The sequence below is a fragment of the Suillus plorans genome, assembly GCF_016647745.1.
Source record: "Suillus plorans strain S12 chromosome Unknown HD556scaffold_28, whole genome shotgun sequence".
Taxonomy (NCBI): Eukaryota; Fungi; Basidiomycota; class Agaricomycetes; order Boletales; family Suillaceae; genus Suillus; species Suillus plorans.
In genome coordinates, this window is record NW_024537412.1 from 467156 (window position 1) to 485287 (window position 18132).

At 48.0% G+C, this 18132-nt stretch overlaps 8 protein-coding genes across 8 annotated transcripts; 6 read left to right on the top strand and 2 right to left on the bottom strand.

Annotated features, from left to right (window-relative positions):
• Positions 1-704: 704 nt before the first annotated feature.
• Positions 705-1929, top strand: HD556DRAFT_1432188 (terpenoid synthase; the record flags this gene model as incomplete). Its single annotated transcript, XM_041305095.1, has 5 exons — positions 705-765; positions 933-1107; positions 1164-1395; positions 1500-1765; positions 1821-1929. 5 exons carry the CDS (start codon positions 705-707, stop codon positions 1927-1929), a joined length of 843 nt encoding a protein of 280 aa, XP_041160294.1.
• Positions 1930-2185: 256 nt separating this feature from the next.
• Positions 2186-3234, bottom strand: HD556DRAFT_1432189 (proteasome subunit alpha type 5; the record flags this gene model as incomplete). Its single annotated transcript, XM_041305096.1, has 7 exons — positions 2186-2254; positions 2306-2401; positions 2459-2561; positions 2620-2984; positions 3034-3059; positions 3108-3152; positions 3210-3234. 7 exons carry the CDS (start codon positions 3232-3234, stop codon positions 2186-2188), a joined length of 729 nt encoding a protein of 242 aa, XP_041160295.1.
• An 822-nt stretch (positions 3235-4056) lies between these two features.
• HD556DRAFT_1308436 (myo inositol monophosphatase) lies at positions 4057-5430 on the top strand (the record flags this gene model as incomplete). Its single annotated transcript, XM_041300131.1, has 8 exons — positions 4057-4289; positions 4349-4425; positions 4478-4590; positions 4644-4755; positions 4802-4985; positions 5054-5068; positions 5118-5133; positions 5188-5430. 8 exons carry the CDS (start codon positions 4057-4059, stop codon positions 5428-5430), a joined length of 993 nt encoding a protein of 330 aa, XP_041160296.1.
• A 608-nt stretch (positions 5431-6038) lies between these two features.
• On the top strand, positions 6039-6444 carry HD556DRAFT_461512 (uncharacterized protein). Its single transcript, XM_041310670.1, has one exon. It carries the CDS (start codon positions 6076-6078, stop codon positions 6331-6333), a length of 258 nt encoding a protein of 85 aa, XP_041160297.1. The 5' UTR covers positions 6039-6075; the 3' UTR covers positions 6334-6444.
• HD556DRAFT_461541 (uncharacterized protein) lies at positions 6445-7536 on the top strand. The gene is made up of 3 exons (XM_041310671.1): positions 6445-7084; positions 7139-7430; positions 7489-7536. The coding sequence occupies exons 1-2, from the start codon at positions 6556-6558 to the stop codon at positions 7267-7269; spliced, it is 660 nt and encodes a 219-aa protein (XP_041160298.1). The 5' UTR covers positions 6445-6555; the 3' UTR covers positions 7270-7430; positions 7489-7536.
• Positions 7537-8842: 1306 nt separating this feature from the next.
• HD556DRAFT_1270696 (terpenoid synthase) lies at positions 8843-10169 on the top strand (the record flags this gene model as incomplete). The annotated part of the gene is made up of 6 exons (XM_041299168.1): positions 8843-9014; positions 9076-9114; positions 9174-9348; positions 9404-9686; positions 9741-10006; positions 10061-10169. 6 exons carry the CDS (start codon positions 8843-8845, stop codon positions 10167-10169), a joined length of 1044 nt encoding a protein of 347 aa, XP_041160299.1.
• Positions 10170-13907: 3738 nt separating this feature from the next.
• HD556DRAFT_1373083 (uncharacterized protein) lies at positions 13908-16395 on the bottom strand (the record flags this gene model as incomplete). The annotated part of the gene is made up of 10 exons (XM_041303003.1): positions 13908-14259; positions 14325-14582; positions 14632-14934; positions 15052-15091; positions 15143-15242; positions 15277-15338; positions 15402-15431; positions 15484-15600; positions 15646-16212; positions 16267-16395. Coding segments are annotated over 10 exons (1878 nt in total), but the record flags the coding sequence as incomplete, so codon positions are not given.
• A 241-nt stretch (positions 16396-16636) lies between these two features.
• Positions 16637-17627, top strand: HD556DRAFT_1443363 (uncharacterized protein; the record flags this gene model as incomplete). The annotated part of the gene is made up of 6 exons (XM_041306595.1): positions 16637-16733; positions 16783-16875; positions 16936-17061; positions 17112-17174; positions 17225-17335; positions 17398-17627. 6 exons carry the CDS (start codon positions 16637-16639, stop codon positions 17625-17627), a joined length of 720 nt encoding a protein of 239 aa, XP_041160301.1.
• Positions 17628-18132: the final 505 nt, after the last annotated feature.

The following is an 18132-nucleotide window of genomic DNA, read 5'->3' on the forward strand; positions in this document are numbered from 1 at the left end:
GTCCAAATTTTGCGACCGCATCGGATTTACACAGTGCTAGGTACTTCTTAGAGTTGCCTTACACACGTTGTGTTAGGATCCGCATTTCCGCGGTGATTTTTGCCGGTTCTGCCCACCTTACACTAGGTGGTGTCGGGACAATGGTGGGCATAGTTTCAACTTTTTTGTTTTTGAAAACGAGAACATGGTTTGTGACTACATCGTTCAGTGGATTACTCTCAGGTCTGGATTGCCATCATGTCAACACGATTAGGACTTCATTTCCAATGTTATCCCAACAGGCATCAACCTCCCACACCCTGGTATCGTACCTCAGGGCCTCAGCTGCAACTCGAAGTGGTTTAGCTGAAAATTTGAATATAGCAGGGAATACACTCTGCCGGATGCAAGATTGCCGTGATCTGCTTTGAATGAAAAGCAGCTCCGCGGTACTAGGAATAATAGACAAAAGACAATACAGCCGCCAGCCTCCGGCCAGGCAAGACATGAAATCTTGCACAAGGATAGACCGTATGTTTTTAAGGTGAAAACGGTATAGCAATGTCATGGCCGGAGTATTCACCACTATGTATGTGTATGTGAAGTAGGCTGATTCTGACTTGGGCAGGTATATAAGTTCTGCTGGAAGCTCTGGACTGGATCAGCACCAATTCGTCCCTCTTTCAACTTTCGCACTCTTCATCAGAAACTATATTTCGGACAGTATGGATGCTCGCCCAAAGGTGATATACCTCCCAGACACTATGGTTAACTGGCCCTGGCCTCGTACCATCAATCCTCATCACGAAGATATTTTAGCCCTCAATTCTGACGATGATTAACACATTTTTTATAGCCCGCCTATCAGCACTGACTTATCCCAAGGCACCAAGAGGTTCGTACTCTGGCAATTAACACATCGCAGAACCCTGATTCCGTTCCTGAACAAATAGAACACCTTCGAAGCGGTTGTGACTTGATGAATTTATTCTTCATTGTGGAGGAGTACACCGACATCGAGAATGAAGGAGTCACGAAGGAAATGGTGGATATCGTGCTCGATGCCCTACAAAATCCCCATAAGATACGACCAGAAGGCGAATGCATTCTCGGTGAAATCACGCGACAGTAAGTGCTTCTGAATTGTTTGACGATCATCTGAAGCCCAAGGGGTTTTTGCATAGATTTTGGGCTCACGTGATCCAATTCGCAAGCCTGCCCTCTCAACGTCACTTCCTTGAAACCTTCGATGAATACATTAATTTAGTACTTGTCGAGGCCATCGACCGCGAGCAAGGCCGGAAGCGCAGTCTCGATGACTACCTGAAGCTCCGGCGCAAAACTATTGGCGCAAAGCCTTGCCTCCTAATAATAGAGATGGAGATAGACCTTCTTGATGAAGCGTTCTACCATCCCGTCATCATGGATCTTGCTGATTGCATCACAGAGCTCATGACCATCGATACTCTAGAGCGATATTGAGAACGGCATAGTTTGGGGTCTGCTAACATCTTTCACAGGACATGATGTCGTACAACAAGGAGCAAGCGGCTGGGCACGAATTCCATAATTTGATCAACATTGTCATGTTGGAACTGAACCTCGACAGAGGCAGCGCGATGGCTTGGGCAGCACATTATCATGCTGAAGTTCAGAAACGATTTATCGACGGTCTTGCGAAGGTTCCTTCGTGGGGGCCTTCCATCGACGTCCTAGTCAAGGAGTACCTTAACGGAATAGCAAACTGGGGTCTAGCAAACTATTCTTGGAGTTATGAGAGTCAAAGGTAATAAGACTTTCTCGTTGGTATGAACCATCACTTAACCCGATTGAAATTGCAGGTACTTCGCCACCAAGGGCCCGAAAATACAACACACTAGGCTTATCCCGTTATTGCCAAAGATCAGCGCCGGGCGCTCACAACTACTATGTGCAACTCCTTCCGCATGAGCTGGTCCTAATTCTTCTTGCATTTCGTTGTGATTAAGCTACAATATATATGCTTTCGTACTGCCGCTCGCAGGTGTTGCTCTCGTCTTTTCATTTTTCTACCTTCCAGTTGATTAGAAAGTTGAAGTGATATGCCGTTCCCATCCGTATAATAATAGCTCAGTTCTCTGAACATTGACCAGGTTTTGCAATCACTAAATGTTAGCAAATACACGTCTCGAGGCTGTTTGATTAATACCGTCATCTACCTGAAACATTACATGGCGTCAATAATTTCCTTCAGTTGTACTTCATCTAGTATCGCAAATCCTTTCTGAGGCGTGACCTGTGGCGAAGTTAGTTACGAATATTTGAGAGAACGTAAGGAGACACATGCCTGTGCCAACTGGACGTTGTGGTGGTCTAGTTTCTCCTCCATGACTTGCTTTAGAACTCGCAGTGTCAGTTTTTGTGCCTCAAGCAACGTCATTTGCTGTTCAATTATGGGTTGAATACCAAAAAAAACACGGTCAAGAACTGAGTATTATACCTTGTGCCACTTGTCTTGTAGCTCGCTTTGTGCTGCTTCTGAGCCCGACCCTATGGCTTTTGCATTATACCGCATGAAGGTGCCCGAGGGATCCGTGTGGTATCTACCAAGGGTCCGTATAGTATCAGGTCGAACAAGGCTATCCACTCGATTGCACTCACAGTTGTGGTCCCAGTTCGTCGACACCAGCAATAAGCAACGCAACACCAAACGGCCGACTCATCATCGCCTCTTCGTCGTGCACACTCTCACCAAATCGCAATGCCAGATCACACACAGCCTGAGTGACACTCTCCACTTTAATCTTCTCGTCATAAGTAAAAGCGTGGTTCTGGGCGGTGACGCGTGCGTGGTCAATCATTGTGCGAGCGTCAGCTGTGAGGCCTGACATTGCGCATCCTAGATGGGTGTCGATTTCCATAATCTTTTCTATGGAGCTTGATTCTAGGAGTGGGGATTGGACGCGCTTCTCAACTGCGAGGACTACGCCGTCGGGAGTGCGTACGCCAACTGTTGTCGATCCGAGCTGAGGAAGATGAGATATACGCTGCCATGTTGCACGATATCATACGTACCTTGATAGCTTCGATAGCATATTCGACTATATCCTTTCAATAACAATTTCAGAATGTCGGGTTATCTAACGCACCTTGGAACAGTCGACCTTCTGGGGAGAATGTGTTGACACCACGATCTGCAAATACGATGAGATCTACCAAATGACGGAGTTGGGCCCTCAGAATTAACATACCGTACTCGGAACGCGTCAAGAACATGGTTTACAGGTAGCAGAGAAGTGGAAGTATGAGGGGTTCAGCTTTAAGTGCACTTGTCGACGCGCGTCGATCAAGCTGGCTGGCGTGTGGAAAACAGTTTCCATTTGCGGATTTGTGTGATACAGTGCTTTTGGTTTGTACTCTAACCTGCATCTCGAGAAAATGATTGAGATTCCGGCCTACCCTTTCTATGCTTTACTGTCCAGTCTATTAGCGTTGACAACTATTGGGTATCCAAAAGGCTTTATTTTGGCTCGGCTGAACATTATCGTAACATCATCGACATATTCAGGTGGCAGCTGACAGCGCTGATATCCCAACCCAACCCAGCTCCTACAATCAACAACTTGTTACGAGAGGCGAGTATCTCTGATGGTGACCACTCTTGGTCCTCGTAAGCTCATCTTGCGCTGTATGTTCCATACAGCATATAAGAAGGTACGCACGCCCATCTACAAACCGTGTTATTTATCATCTTCTACTCCAGATACGTTGATCACAGCACCCTCTTCGTTCATGATTACCATGTTCAATGACTGTGGTCCCTTCATCCCTTTCAGAAGAGTGTTTAGGATTGCGAGTTTGAATGCGTCGTTGCTAGCAAAGACCTTGGCATGTTTTTAGTGGCGTGGTCGCGTCAGCTAGTTTCGTTAAACATCAGTCGCTGCAGAGATGATACATATGCATCTAGGTCTGCTAGTTAATTACAAGCTCAGTGATATCAATAGATCTCTTAGAGGTAACGTTCTCGGCCCTCGCAAATCGGCTAGCTAGTGGACTCAGCTAAGCTCAGCTCGATTGCTCCACTTACTTTCGACCACTATGTCAGCCAATACACAAACATTGAAGCCCGTCGACCTGCGCTCTATTTTGACCTTCACTGTCAAGGTCGCGCGTACTGCCGGTACATTGATTCTTGAAGGCTCGCAAGCCATTCAGTCAACTTCGGATGTCAATGAAAAGAAGAATTCCGTCGATTTGGTTACCGAATACGATGTTGCTGTCGAGGAGCTCGTGAAGAGCGAAATCACAAAAGCTTACCCCAGTTTCAAATTGTGAGTCCATAATACGCGCAGAAACGGGATGATGCTGATCGATCCATCCATGTCTTCAGCATCGGAGAGGAATCATACTCCTTTGGAACACGCAATGAGCTTACAGATGAGCCGACATTCTGTGTTGATCCGATCGGTGGGCCACGATCTGCTATTTGAGTTAGTTGAGATCTAACAGTGACTTTCAGACGGCACCACGAACTTTGTCCACGGCTTCCCATTCGCTTGTATTTCTCTCGGGCTGATCTACCAGAAGCGACCTGTTCTGGGTGTCATATACAACCCCTTCCTAGATCACCTTGTGCGCAGTATAATACTATGACATTGAACGCAACTACTGACTCTTACACAAAGTACACCGGGATCGAAGGTCAAGGATCATTCCTCACCCGTGGCAATAGCCAACCTCTGAAATTACCCCTCACCAACCCTAAGCCCCTCCCCTCCTTGCAGAAGGCTCTTCTGGGTACGTCACGCGTCATGCACGAGAATATCCAAACTTACTTTCCCAGCTGTCGAATGGGGCTCTGACCGTGGCAAAAAGACCCTGGTACCAAAATCTGACTCATTCTTGCGTCTCGCGGGCGATCCTGCAGATGGCATTGCAGGGGGACGGATGGCTCATTCCATACGGTCCCTAGGCAGTGCAGCGCTTAATATCTCGATGGTTGCTCAAGGTGGCCTAGATTTGTACTGGTGAGCCGTATCATTGCACATATTACACTTCATGACACAAACACGTTGCCTTGACGCAACGTGGATAGGGAAATCGGTTGCTGGTAAGTGTGCTACACTTTTATGTTGACCATCACGTTGATTCCCGACAAGGCCATGGGATGTCTGCGTAAGTAGACCTGTTGTATATGCTCGATACCTTCACCTCACCTGTTTCTACAAGGCCGGTATCATCATTGCCCAAGAAGCGGGTGGTGCAGTAGTTGGGTCTCATGCAGCTCTGGCCGCCGCAACATCTGCTGGCTCTAGCATTGATCCTTTCAAGGTCACGCCAGAGGTCTTGACAGGTCGCAAGTATTTGATCATCCGTGCTATTCCGGACACTCCCAACGAAACGGGTAGAGCGGCCCAATTGCGGATTGCTAGGGATTTGTACCAGACTGTGGAAGATAGTGAACCGAAGTAGAGTTTTCCTCGCTGGATACTTCAAGGTGCATAGATTTGGATACGAAAATGATCCAACGTGATGTATATCGACCCAGTGCATGTTACTGGATACTTAACTTAGCATTCTTAGAGAAATAGCTCGTAAAACACAGCGGCAGGTCGCGATGCCATATTACCAGACGAATAGTGCAACAGCGTCGTAAACATACATGAGCCAAAGGTGATCGGTGATGTCGGAAGAGATGCTAGCAGCCTGACGATCAAACACCATCAACGTCGAGGCTATGAGCAGCTTACCAGGGGAAAGACACGAATACCGGCGGGCTAGGATAACATTTACATCACCAAATGCGAGTTCTCCCTACAGACTCCAGAGGCATTTGGACCTACAATAGTAACGTGTCTGTCGACACTTCAATTTCTTAGCTAAGAGGTGCATTGACTGGACTCACTCGCGGTTCACCTTGGAAATGCCACCGGCCCATCAAGCAGCTTGATGTGAAGTTTTTGGGTTATTTTGGGCTATGTAGTACTAATTATAGTTACCTTCCTGAATTAGATCATTTTGTCATCACATACGTGGGACTCTGTGATCGGAGCTCGGCTATTACTTACTACAGACCTGACAACCAAGTCACACCGACCTCATCATGACAGATCTAACATGACAGCTTTGCGATGCAAATCACAAAGTTTAGCTGTGGTTTTCTGGTTAACTACGAGTTTGGCGTCGACATTCTCCAGACGAAGCCTTGCTTCAGTATCTGAAAATGTGATCGCGAACTCTTTCGCCGACGCGGACGATTCAGTTTGTTCACAATTTCGACGTGGTCTCACTGGCATCGTTTCAGCTCCATCCTATTTTGGGACCAAGTCAGCGCCTTGTTGTGGGCAGGCTGAGGGCTGTGACTGCAGTGCTTGATATAGCTCTTCTGGGGACGCCAGTCACGTCCCGTGGAAAACAACGACTGCGGCAGAGTCTAAAACAAGCCCTGCATGGGACTAGGACGCATTCCGTGTGACAAAGTCATGCTCTCTCAAGGTGCACGGTTGCACTACTAGTTACTCTCTCCATTCCACACTCCTTCCGCTAGTCGTCCCGCCTACCTCATAGACGCTCTTCTTCCTTTGAGCACAACAAGCCATGGATCGTCAGCTTGATCTGCAGCGCAGACAACAGAATGGAAACGCTTCAGTTTCAGCTTCCTCTTCAGCATCAATCTCTGGCTCGGCATCCCTCGTAAATGGGAGTACCCCATTGCCAACAGTCCCGACAGGAGCTCAAGCTGGATCAATCACTATAACCATGCCTCCCATTCAATCTAACTCCTACTACAAAATTGCTCCCAGTGAATATGTTACGTTTGGGTGGAACTTTTCGAGCATCATTGTGACACCCACCGCCCTCACTGTTGCAGCAGTTGCAAACGGGAACACATACCCTATAGGCCCCACCGATGGTGTCATTTCTGGGACCGCTCAGAGCGTGGTCTGGTATCCATATGGCTATCAGACCGCAAACCCTAGCCTTCCACTGGTTCAGGCAAGCTACACGCTTCATATTTGGGCCCAGGGTGGCCCTAGCGCATTCCCCACGCCTGGTTATCTGGAGCCAAACAGCGAGCTTGTGTTCGCTATGTATACGCCACAGGGATACACACCTTTATCTAGTGGTAAGTCTAGGTTCGCCCATGCTGGCCGTGTATCTTATTTTTGAATACACTTAGGGTGGCAATGTGCCGGATGCTCAGGAGCGTTACCCCAGCTCAAAATAAACTCGGCTCTTCCCGGTGCTGTCGCAATGATTATTATAATGCTGCTCTCTGGGTTCACTACCCTTCGCCGCGTTTGGGATTGATTGGAGTTGACCTATGATTCCCTAGGTCTGGTTTCTGGGGGTCGTAGAGGATGGTCCCATTTGATTGACATTTAATGGATTATTATGGTTTGTAATTGGACTGGACATTTACATCACATGTAGACTTCATACTCATTGTTTGGCACGATATATATGGACAGGTAATGATGTTACATTTAGGTCAGTATCAGAACTTTTTGCTGATGTCGTTATACACAGTACTACTGTCATTGATCGAAGCCTGTTTCTCCTGCAGAGCTTGAACACTAATGACATGTTCGTGTATGACTTGGTCTATCGCGCTGTTTCTTGAATGAAACTGGAAGCCTATTCCCGATGCATTACCGGTACCCTGACCCAACCGCATACTACTACCGAACTTTCAGCGCGATTTGCGCCAGACTGATTTATTGGCGTCCAAAGGCGTGTCTGCAGGTGAATGGGTTTTTTCCCTTGAGTGCTCCCCTATACTCGTAATATGATCTGAGAGGGGGCTATTCATTCTTCTACGTCAGCAGTCCAACGTCATTTCTGGAGGACTTCAGTCGGTGACTCAATTCGATTATCGGTGTGACCGCTGAGGCGTCTGGTTCGGATAACTACAGGTATAGTTTTCAACCTTGATTTTTGAGGAGCATGGGTGCGTGGCCGACCATTATTCTCATTCGTTCTCTTGACTGATCTCATCCTCCTTGTTATCGTTATCAGGGTTCGCACCTGACCCTTAGCGAGTCATGGAACTCCGATTCCATTAAAATACAGCTCAAAATCCGTTGTGGCGTCGAAACTTCTACCGCCGCATTGCATGTAATGCAAAGCTGTGACGGAGCGGGCGCTACGGATAAGAATAGATAAGGTCACCACAGCCTTCACAAATATTATCCCGAGGACATCATAGAAACATACCGGTCCTATCCAGTGATACTGATCTGCCTTCCTGACGCCATGGCCAGCGTGGCTACGTAGTACCGACCGACGGCCGGCCGGTGTCTGGGTTCAGGATTTGACCGGCGTAGGTATCTCGTAACCGTTTCAGAGAGCTCTCGGAAAGTCAAATCTAGGTTGCACTACAGTCAGCGTCTGTCCAACGAAGGTCTCGGTTCGTAAGACTGACCCTACCCCTGTGAACTTATGTGACACAACGACTTAACGATAAGCATATGTGCTCTTTGAAATAGGAAGTTCATTCAGGCCTATTCCCGATACTATCAAGAAGACAAGCCAGATCGGCTGTGTACTTCATCGAACTTTTATCAAAGCGGAAGCCGTTAGCTCAAAAAGAAGCTGCACGACAAAGACGATGCAGGGAAGACATGTTGGCTAACCAATTTTTCTTATTCTTCACAAGGCTGACCCTACCTTTACGGCCTGACGCTGACAGAATCACGGTCACCTGCTGTCGTCGGATAAGCAAAATATATCTTATTTATTTATTGCAGATGTATATGTGAAATAGGTCGATTGTGACCTGGGCACGTATATAAGTTCTGCGGGAAGCTCTGGACTGGACCAACGACAATTCGCCCCTCTTTCAACTTTTGCACTCCTCATCAGAAATTATATTTCGAAAGTCATGGATACTCGCCCAAAGACGATATACCTCCCAGACACTATGGTTAACTGGCCCTGGCCTCGTACCATCAATCCTCATTACGAAGATGTGAAAGCTGAAGCCGATGCTTCATTCCGTGATTTCAAGGCCCTGAGTCTCAAGTCACAAGAAGCATTCGACAAGTGTGATTTTGGTTCGACCTATGTCACGAGCCCTAGATTCAGACGATGATTGAACACATATTTTTCTTATAGCCCTCCTAACAGCACTACTTTATCCCAAGGCACCAAGAGGTTCGTACTCTCGCCATTAACGCACCACATGACCCTGATTCCGTTTCTGAAAAAAATAGAACACTTTCGAATTGCCTGTGATTTGATAAATTTCTTTTTCATTTACGACGAGTACACCGACTTCAAAAATGAGGCACTCGCGAAAGAAATGGCGGACATCGTGGTCGATGCCCTACAAAATCCTCATAAGAAACGACCAGAAGACGAATGCATTCTGGGCGAAATTGCGCGACAGTAAGTGCTTCTGAATTGTTTGACGATCACCTGAAGTTCAAGGGGTTTTGCATAGATTTTGGGCTCGCGCGATCAAATCTGCAAGCTTGTCTTCTCAACGTCGCTTCCTTGAGATCTCTTCTGCATACTTTTATTCAATGATTGACGAGGCTCTTGACCGTGGACAAGATCATTGGCGCAGTCTCGATGACTACCTCAAGCTCCGGCGCAAAACTATTGGCGTACAACCTACTTTCCTAATATTGCAGATGGGAATCAACCTTCCTGATGAAGTGCTCAACCACCCCGTCATCATGGATCTTGCTGAATGCATCACAGATTTAGCTCTGATCGACAATGTAAATCGGTATGGAGGACGTCTTGGTTTGTAGTATGCTCACGATCTTCAACAGGACATGTTTTCATATAACAAAGAGCAAGCAGTTAGGGATGAAGGCCATAACATTATCAGTGTCATCATGTTTGACCTCGGCCTTGACGTGAGCGGTGCAATGGCCTGGGCAGCGCACTATCACACCGAAGTTCAGAAACGATTCATCGATGGTCTTGCGAAAGTTCCTTCGTGGGGACCTTCCGTTGATGTCCTAGTCAAAGAGTATCTTGACCGGACAGCAATATGGGTTCGAGGAAACCAATCTTGGTGCCACGAATCTCTGAGGTAACATGAATTTCTCATTGGTAGCCGCATCACTTAACCCGATTGGAATTGCAGGTACCTTGGCACCATGAGCCCGGATATACGGAAAACTAGGCTTGTCCCGTTGTTACCAAGGCCCGATCGCAAAGTCATGTATGACGTTGGCTATTTAGCGACGTGCTGACGCAGCTCGAAGTCAACGGCACAGGAGAAGAGAGTCTTCGGTAGGATGACAGTTTCAAAGTCTGCTATTCCTTATTCCAGAAAACGCTGATCTAAAACTACTAACTACGCAGTATTTATACTAAGGCTCTCGGAGTGAAACGGATAGGTAGACACGGAGGGGAGAACACGGAAGGCTAGGATCTCGGCCGAAGGCCCACTGTAAAGTAATCGTAGCTATAGGAATAAATGTTTGCAAAACCGCTTGAGTAAAGGCACAGAAACAGGAATCACGAGGATGGTACTCGGTTGAAAGTAACTCCGTTACATCTCCCCCTCCAGGGAGACCTCCGTCTCCCTCGACAACTGTTCCTCGCTCCATTCGGCCATAGGCTCGTCAGTGGTCAACGAGGAGGGGCCTGCCGTGGGGTATGTAGTGGGCAGGTCGGCTTCCTTGCGAACCTTACCCAATGCCTTTTTGTTTAGTTTCTGCATCTGCATCAGGAAAGCGACGCGAAAATGGTAAAGTGTTAGAAAGGTTTATTTAAAGTAAAATTCGTACAATATATATCACAATTGTACTTCAAATGACAGAGCTTTGAATACCCGGACTACGTTGGATAGAAACCACCAAATGCACATTTGTGCAGTCTCGTTGCAATTATCTGCCATTTTGTCAACAGATTGCAATACCCACCAGCCGTGAGAATGAATTATTAAGTTGCCCAAAGTCACCACAGTCACCTAGTTGAGCACTAGCGGTGATACACTATCATTCTGCCATGCCCTGGTCGTGGTATGTGACCTTTGGCTGTTGCGCAATCTCTAGATGAATGCTAACATCAGATAATTTTTTATATGGCCGGACTGCTTTGGATCAAAGCTGCCAACGGCCCAAATGTGTAAAGCGATTATAATGCAGTTTCAATCCGCTTATCACATGCAACCTATGCTTTTCAATGGAACTTCGACAAATCCTCCCTTGATGTTGGCGTTAGGTAAAGTCTTGCAACGTTGGTTTGTTTTGGACCAAGTTCCCTTTGGTACAAGGATGCGGAACGATGACGATGCGGTACTATCCGCCAGCTTACTGCTAAGGTATGGTCGTGAGGTGCAAGGTGAGTCAGTCAGTCCATTCTCCACAAAATCTTAATAAACTCTGGCAGTAGATAAGGTCTTGTGACGTTAGCGTGTTCTGGACTGAGTTCCCTTCAGTACATGGATGCGGGGCGATGACGATGCGGTATCATCTGCCAGCTCACTGCCGAGATATGGTCGTTAGGTGCAAGGTGAGTCAGTCAGTCCATTCTCCACAAACTGTTGATGCACTCTGGTGCTAGATAAGGTCTTGCGACATTAGCATGTTCTGGATCGAGCTCCCTTCGGTGCAAGGATGTGGGGCAATGACGACATGATACCATCCGCCAGCTTACTGCTGAGATATGGTCGTTAGGTCCAAGGTGAGTCTGTCATTCTGTTCTCTACAAACTCTTGATAATCTCTGGCACTAGATAAGGTCTTGTGACATTAGTGTGTTCTGGTTCGAGTTCCCTTTGGTGCAAGGATGCGGGGCGATGACGATGTGATACTATCTGCCAGCTCACTGCCAAGGTATGGTCATTAGGTGTAAGGTGGGTTAGTCAGTCTATTCTCCATGAAGTCTTGATAAACTCTGATGCTATATAAGGCCTTGCGACGTTAGTTTGTTCTGGACCGAGCTGCGTTCGTTACAAGAGTGTGGGACAATGACGACATGGTACCATCCGCTAGCTTGTTGGAGCCCCTTCAGTGACAAATTCCGTATTATACGGGCCACCCGACCTCCATAATATCCCGTATGAGATGGGCCAGCCGATCATGGGCCCATGTTGTGTATATTCTCGATGATGACAGATGGGCCGGGACACATATTATTTCCGATGGAGACGGGTGGGCCCATGTATGCCAATGATATATATATCCTTAATGTTGACAGATGGGCCGGGGGAATATGATCATTCATGGAGATGGGTGGGCCCATCTGGGTAATATGTAGAGTAGGATATTATAGACAGCTGGGCTGAAGAGAGATGTAAGGCAAATATTGTTATATAGACGGGCGGGCTGACATGGGTGTATTACATATATGGGTGGGCCGAGGTAGGGGAATATTACATAGACGGGTGGGCTGACGTAGGGTGTATTCCATATACAGGTGGGCCGACGTGGAATGTATTACATATACGGGTGGGCCGACGAAAGGGATATCAAATAGACCGGTGGGCCGAGGGTGCGATAAAATATTTATTACATAGACAGGTGGGCCAAGGTGGGGTATAATTATATAGACGGGTGGGCCGATGCAGGATGTATTATATAGACGGGTGGGCCAACATAGGATGTATTACATAGACGGGTGGGCCGACGTGGGGGATAATACATAGACGGGGGTGTATTACATATATGGGTGAGCCTAGATATGTTCCATCAAGACATACAGCTACTGTAGCCACCAGCGAATCAAACACATAGGATACATGTACACTATGAGTGCATATACCTACCATTGACCACCAAATCTAAACCCCTAAGCACAAAAACATGAATCGACCATGTGTGGCATTGACCAATAATCCAGGACTGAAGTGGAAAAACCCCACACCTGAACCCTGGTGTGCAACAAATCCTATTTTCTAAGCATGAACACCAGAAGCACAACACTCACAAAAATATATATGTCAAATTTTCAGTGCCAAACCCCAAACCGAGATGTACCAACCCCCGAACCCCGAAACCCGAAACCCGAGACTGCCGGGTCTCGGGTTTTGGGTGTCCGGAACTCGGAACTTGGGACAATTTGGGGAGATCAATTCAATTTGATTCACAATCGAGTTGATTGAGAACACATTGACTTACCCATGTTTGCAATATATTTTTGTTTAGACATACCGAGTTCCGAGTTCCGGACACCCGATACCCGAAACCCGAGACTGCCGGGTCTCAGGTATCGGGTGTCCGGAACTCGGAACTTGGGACAATTTGGGGAGATGAATACAATTTAATTTACAATTGAGTTGATTGACAACACATTGACTTACCCATGTTTGCAATATATTTTTGTTTAGACATACCGAGTTCCGAGTTCCGGACACCCGAAACCCGAAACCCGGCAGTCTCGGGTTTTGGGTATCGGGTGTCCGGAACTCGGAACTCGGTATGTCTAAACAAAAATATATTGCAAACATGGGTAAGTCAATGTGTTCTCAATCAACTCGATTGTGAATCAAATTGAATTGATCTCCCCAAATTGTCCCAAGTTCCGAACCCCGAAACCCGAAACCCGGCAGTCTCGGGTTTCGGGTATCGAGTGTCCGGAACTCGGAACTCGGTATGTCTAAACAAAAATATATTGCAAACATGGGTAAGTCAATGTGTTCTCAATCAACTCGATTGTGAATCAAATTGAATTGATCTCCCCAAATTGTCCCAAGTTCCGAGTTCCGGACACCCGATACCCGAGACCCGGCAGTCTCGGGTTTCGGGGGTTGGTACATCTCGGTTTGGGGTGTGGGGGTTAGTAAAATGTTTACAGATATACATAGGTTGATTTAAACATGTCTGGAAGATGTTGTTCGTCTAAAATGTCAAATCCTGAGTTCCGGGTGTCGGGACTCGGTAACCGGCACCCGGGACTCGGGGTTCGGCACTGATAATTTGACATTCGGGTGTTCGGGTTTCGGGTGATATCTACCTCAATCTGCAGTTTCAAGTTCTGGATATCGGGAGTCATCATGGAATTATTCAATTGTGGCATAGGTAACATGCATGGAAAAACATTTATGTACATCTATCACTGAGCAATTATGTAGCCATGTCAACCTCCTCACCAGGAAGATCAACCTTTCCCTCAACATCCATCTCCTCATCAGAAGAATCATATTCTGGCAGGAGGTTACCTGGTTCATTAGGGACCACAATATCGCCGGGGAATTCTGGCAGGAGGTTGCCTGGTTCATCAGGGAGAACAATTTCACCGGAGGATTGTGGACCCTCAGGCTGAACTTGGATGGGCTCAACCATGGGACCTACCACAGCAGATCCATGCTCAGGCGTCAAGGGTGTAGGTTGCATGACTGAAAAGTCCAAATCAATGAGGTTGGAAAGTGCGGAGGGGAGGGGTGACATGGACGGGGGGGACCTCCTTGATCAAGCAACATTAATCCATCGGCCGGTGTGTCCGGAAGTGAAAATGAAGGGTGCCGGTCGACCACTGTGCGCCGGAGGCTCTCATGGAGGCGTTGCAGGGTATCAATCTTAGCGTCCTGCTCCTGCACCCGAGCCTCAAGAATAGCGATGCGAGCTGCACCATCCCGAATCGCGATGGCCATGGAATGGAGATCCGGCATGGGAACATTGAGTGCTGCACGAGGCACTGCGACGCTGGAAGACCTGACTGCTAAGTAAAAAATTAGGTCAGCCGGTCATCAAAAGTATGGGTGACTTACCAGCTGGCGCAGGTGCAGGGACAGGTGCAGGAACAGGTGCAGGTGCAGGTGCAGGTGCAGGTGCAGGTGCAGGTGCAGGTGCAGGTGCAGGTGCAGGTGCAGGTGCAGGTGTCTTCTTGGTAGTGATGGTCTTGCTGCGACCACGTGACTGCACCTGGGGTGTAGTTGCAGCAGGGATGGCCGGAGTTCGGGAAGGGCCACAAGATTGACTACGAGTTCGGGCCCTTGACCGGGAGGGAGATGGAGCATTGGATGGAGCAGGGGCGGGTGTCTTGGAACGCGTCCGGCCGGTGGTAGACTTCCCTCAGGTCCGTTTGGGCGGGGATCCCAGAGATGCAGGGTTGCATTTGATCTTCTTGGTGGAGCAGCGGATGCAAGACAAGCAGGGGAGGCTGGACCTCTTGTCCAATCGAGTCGCACAGGGCCAATTTTCCTTCACACAATAATGGCAGGGGTTGTTCTGTAGTATCCGTTAGTAGATGGACTAAGGGGAATTTATTTGAGTACTCACTGGGCCGGGAATGGTGATGTCAAATGTGGTAGTGGCTGGCGGGTCACCATCCGAAGCACTGGAAGTATCATCGGAGGACTCCTCCTCAACTTCCGGACGACTGCCGGAGGTTGCCTGACAGATTGTTAATACACATATGAGTTTCTGGAAAACTTCTAAGACTTACCTGAGCCTCCGGACGACTGATGGGAGATTTCTAATGTAATGGGAATGAGTGGGAATTATACATGGGAGGTCCGGACATGTCCAAACGACTCACCGTAACCTCCGGACGACTGCCGGCAGTCAGCTGTGGACACATGAGCATATATTTAAAGTCCAAACGAAAAATGCAAACTTACCGAAGCAGGCCCAAATGATTGCTTCTTGGGGGAACCGGGTGACCGAGGCAACTGGGGCTTCCTTACCACAATGGTGCGCTGGGGAAGGACGACCTCCGGCACTCCACGCAAAATCGGCTGCAACAAATTGAGAGCATGTCAGAAATCAGCCAGAACACATACCTGAACAATTGGGTCTTCATCATCTTCCGACTCCACAAACGGCTTCGACTTGGGGAGTTCAGTTGGTTTGGCACGCTTGCGAGCCTTCAGCGCCGACTTTGGAGGTTGGGAGGAGTGTCCAGAAATCATTGGAGACTTCCTCTTGTTGCTCCCCCCAACTTCCGGCGACAGGTCGACAGAGATGGCCTTACCTTTTCCTTTGTCCCGGACCTCAGGGGTCGTCTTGCCGGAAGGTCCGGCAATGACCGGAGGTGAGGGAATGACGGGGGTGGGGGAAGGGACAGGTGCAGGTGAAGGGACAGGTGGAGACGGAAGGTTGAGAGTGAGTGGGCCAGTGGAAACGTTAGGGACAACAGGGAGATCACAGGAATTGTCACCCAACGCCTCCCAGGCACGGACTTGCTTGCGCCAGGCGTGTCTAGCCACCCGGGGGTCATCATGGCCAATGCTGTGCCAGTTGGGCAATGCCCGGGGAGTCATGGAACGCACCCTCATCAGCTCCTTAGAGCAGGACACCACAATTCCAGGGATGTACTCCCCTTTCTCATGGGCCCGGATGATGTCAGCCTACCCGGACATTACAAACATTAATGTTACACTAATTTAATAAGTTCAACATACCAAAAGAGTGGTGACCTGCTTTGTTAGAACAAGGTGGACGTCCACAGAGCCGGCCGGGATGTGCCGGGCGCCGGCAATGATGCCCACAAGTTGAGCAGTGGATGCCTTGAGGTTGGCCAATGAAGATTGAACTTGAGTAGACATTTGGATGGAGTTGACAGATGTGAGAGTGTTGAAAGCAGGGTGAAATCTGTTATCAATAGAATGAAGTTTCAAAGAAACAATACAATTGAAGGACGCTGTTGAAAATTCATTGATTGTTTGTGTTTCTTTGGTCATGGTTCAACTTTCGGCAATCGCCGGCCATGTGTTGAACTTCGACGTTATCAGTTATCAATCAGTTCATCAGTGCATCAGCTCATCAGATATCATGAGCTCTCAACCTGGGGTCAGATTTCATGACCCTCCGGTCACTGAATTTACTTCAATGGATGTGGATGAGTCCTCCCAGTCCCGGATGTCCCTTGGTATGTTTTGTTTTTTCTGATTTCAGTCAATTGATCTGACATGGTTCAGATCCATTAGATGATATATACCTTGGACCGGATGATGAGTTAGACTCTGATTCTGGGTCTTCCGGTGGTGTGGATTCGTTAAATGCGATTCCCGGTATGTCTCTCAATCTATATGTACATATTTTACATGTGCAAATTCATCACATATCTCCAGATCCATCATCTCCGGCTCTGGCAGATGGACTGGCCCTGTACGATGACCCGGACTTGTATCTTGGTCCAGAGGATACCTTGATTTCGTCTGATGATGCTCCGGTTGTACCCGATTTTCCTATGGCTGGTGAGACTACTTTTTCAATCCCATGGTCACCTTTCATGGCATTTCCCCAGTCAATGAATCAACTCCGGAGGCCCATCCGGCCACTCCAGGTGTACCAGGTGCACCCATACCTTGTAGGTATATTCATATCATTTCATGTGCTTTACTCATGCTATCTCCTAAGCTATGTCAGAAACTCCCGAACGTCAATCGCCCGGGCCGGAACTCAACAATGAAGCACTGCGTGCCATGGTTCAGGAGTTCATGCCAATCGGATCTTATGATCAAGCTGAAAGTAAGTATACAACAGTTGATTATTTATCTCTGCTAATATCCTGCAAGTTCAATCAATTGTAGATCGCCTGGGAGATTATGAACAGCGTCATGGAAATCTTCCTGCCCCTACAGTAGCCCAAATTCTTGAGGCTGACAGACCATTCAGGGTGGCATGGGCTGAAACATGCGACAAGCTGCGAAAAGCAGATGCAGACCTCCGGAGGATGCAAAGGGTAAGGGAGTCAACCTCCGAAATGCTGAAGGTATTAGATACCCTCATTGAGGCCTTTGAGGACTCAAGTAACGTGTAAATATGGATCAATGTCTGATAGTAGACACATTGCAGTACTACTCAGTAGGTAGTCCTTGGTAGTTGTATACTCTACCTACCCAGTACTCGCTGCCAGGTTTTCAGTGCTCGGTACTCGGGGCTCGGTACTCGGGGCTCGGTAGTTGGGGCTCGGCAGTCGGGGCTCGGTAGCCGGTGCTTGGTACTCGGGGCTCGGTACTCGGGGCTCGGTACTCGGTGTTCGGTACTCGGGCCTTGGTACTCGGTGACCGGCGTTCGGGCTTCGGTATTTGGGATTCGGTACTCGGGCCTTGGTACTCGAGATTTGGCATTTGGCAATTACAATTTGATTGTTAGTACTCTGACATATACATAATAGCACTTATGACATTACACATGAGGGCAGGAAGATATATGTACATTAAGTGCGTCCCCGTGCTCTGGTTACTCTAGGTGTACTGTCTACTGGCATTTGCAACTTACTCCGGGTCATCCTCGTGGATGGTTCAACAGTGACTCGAGTGCCC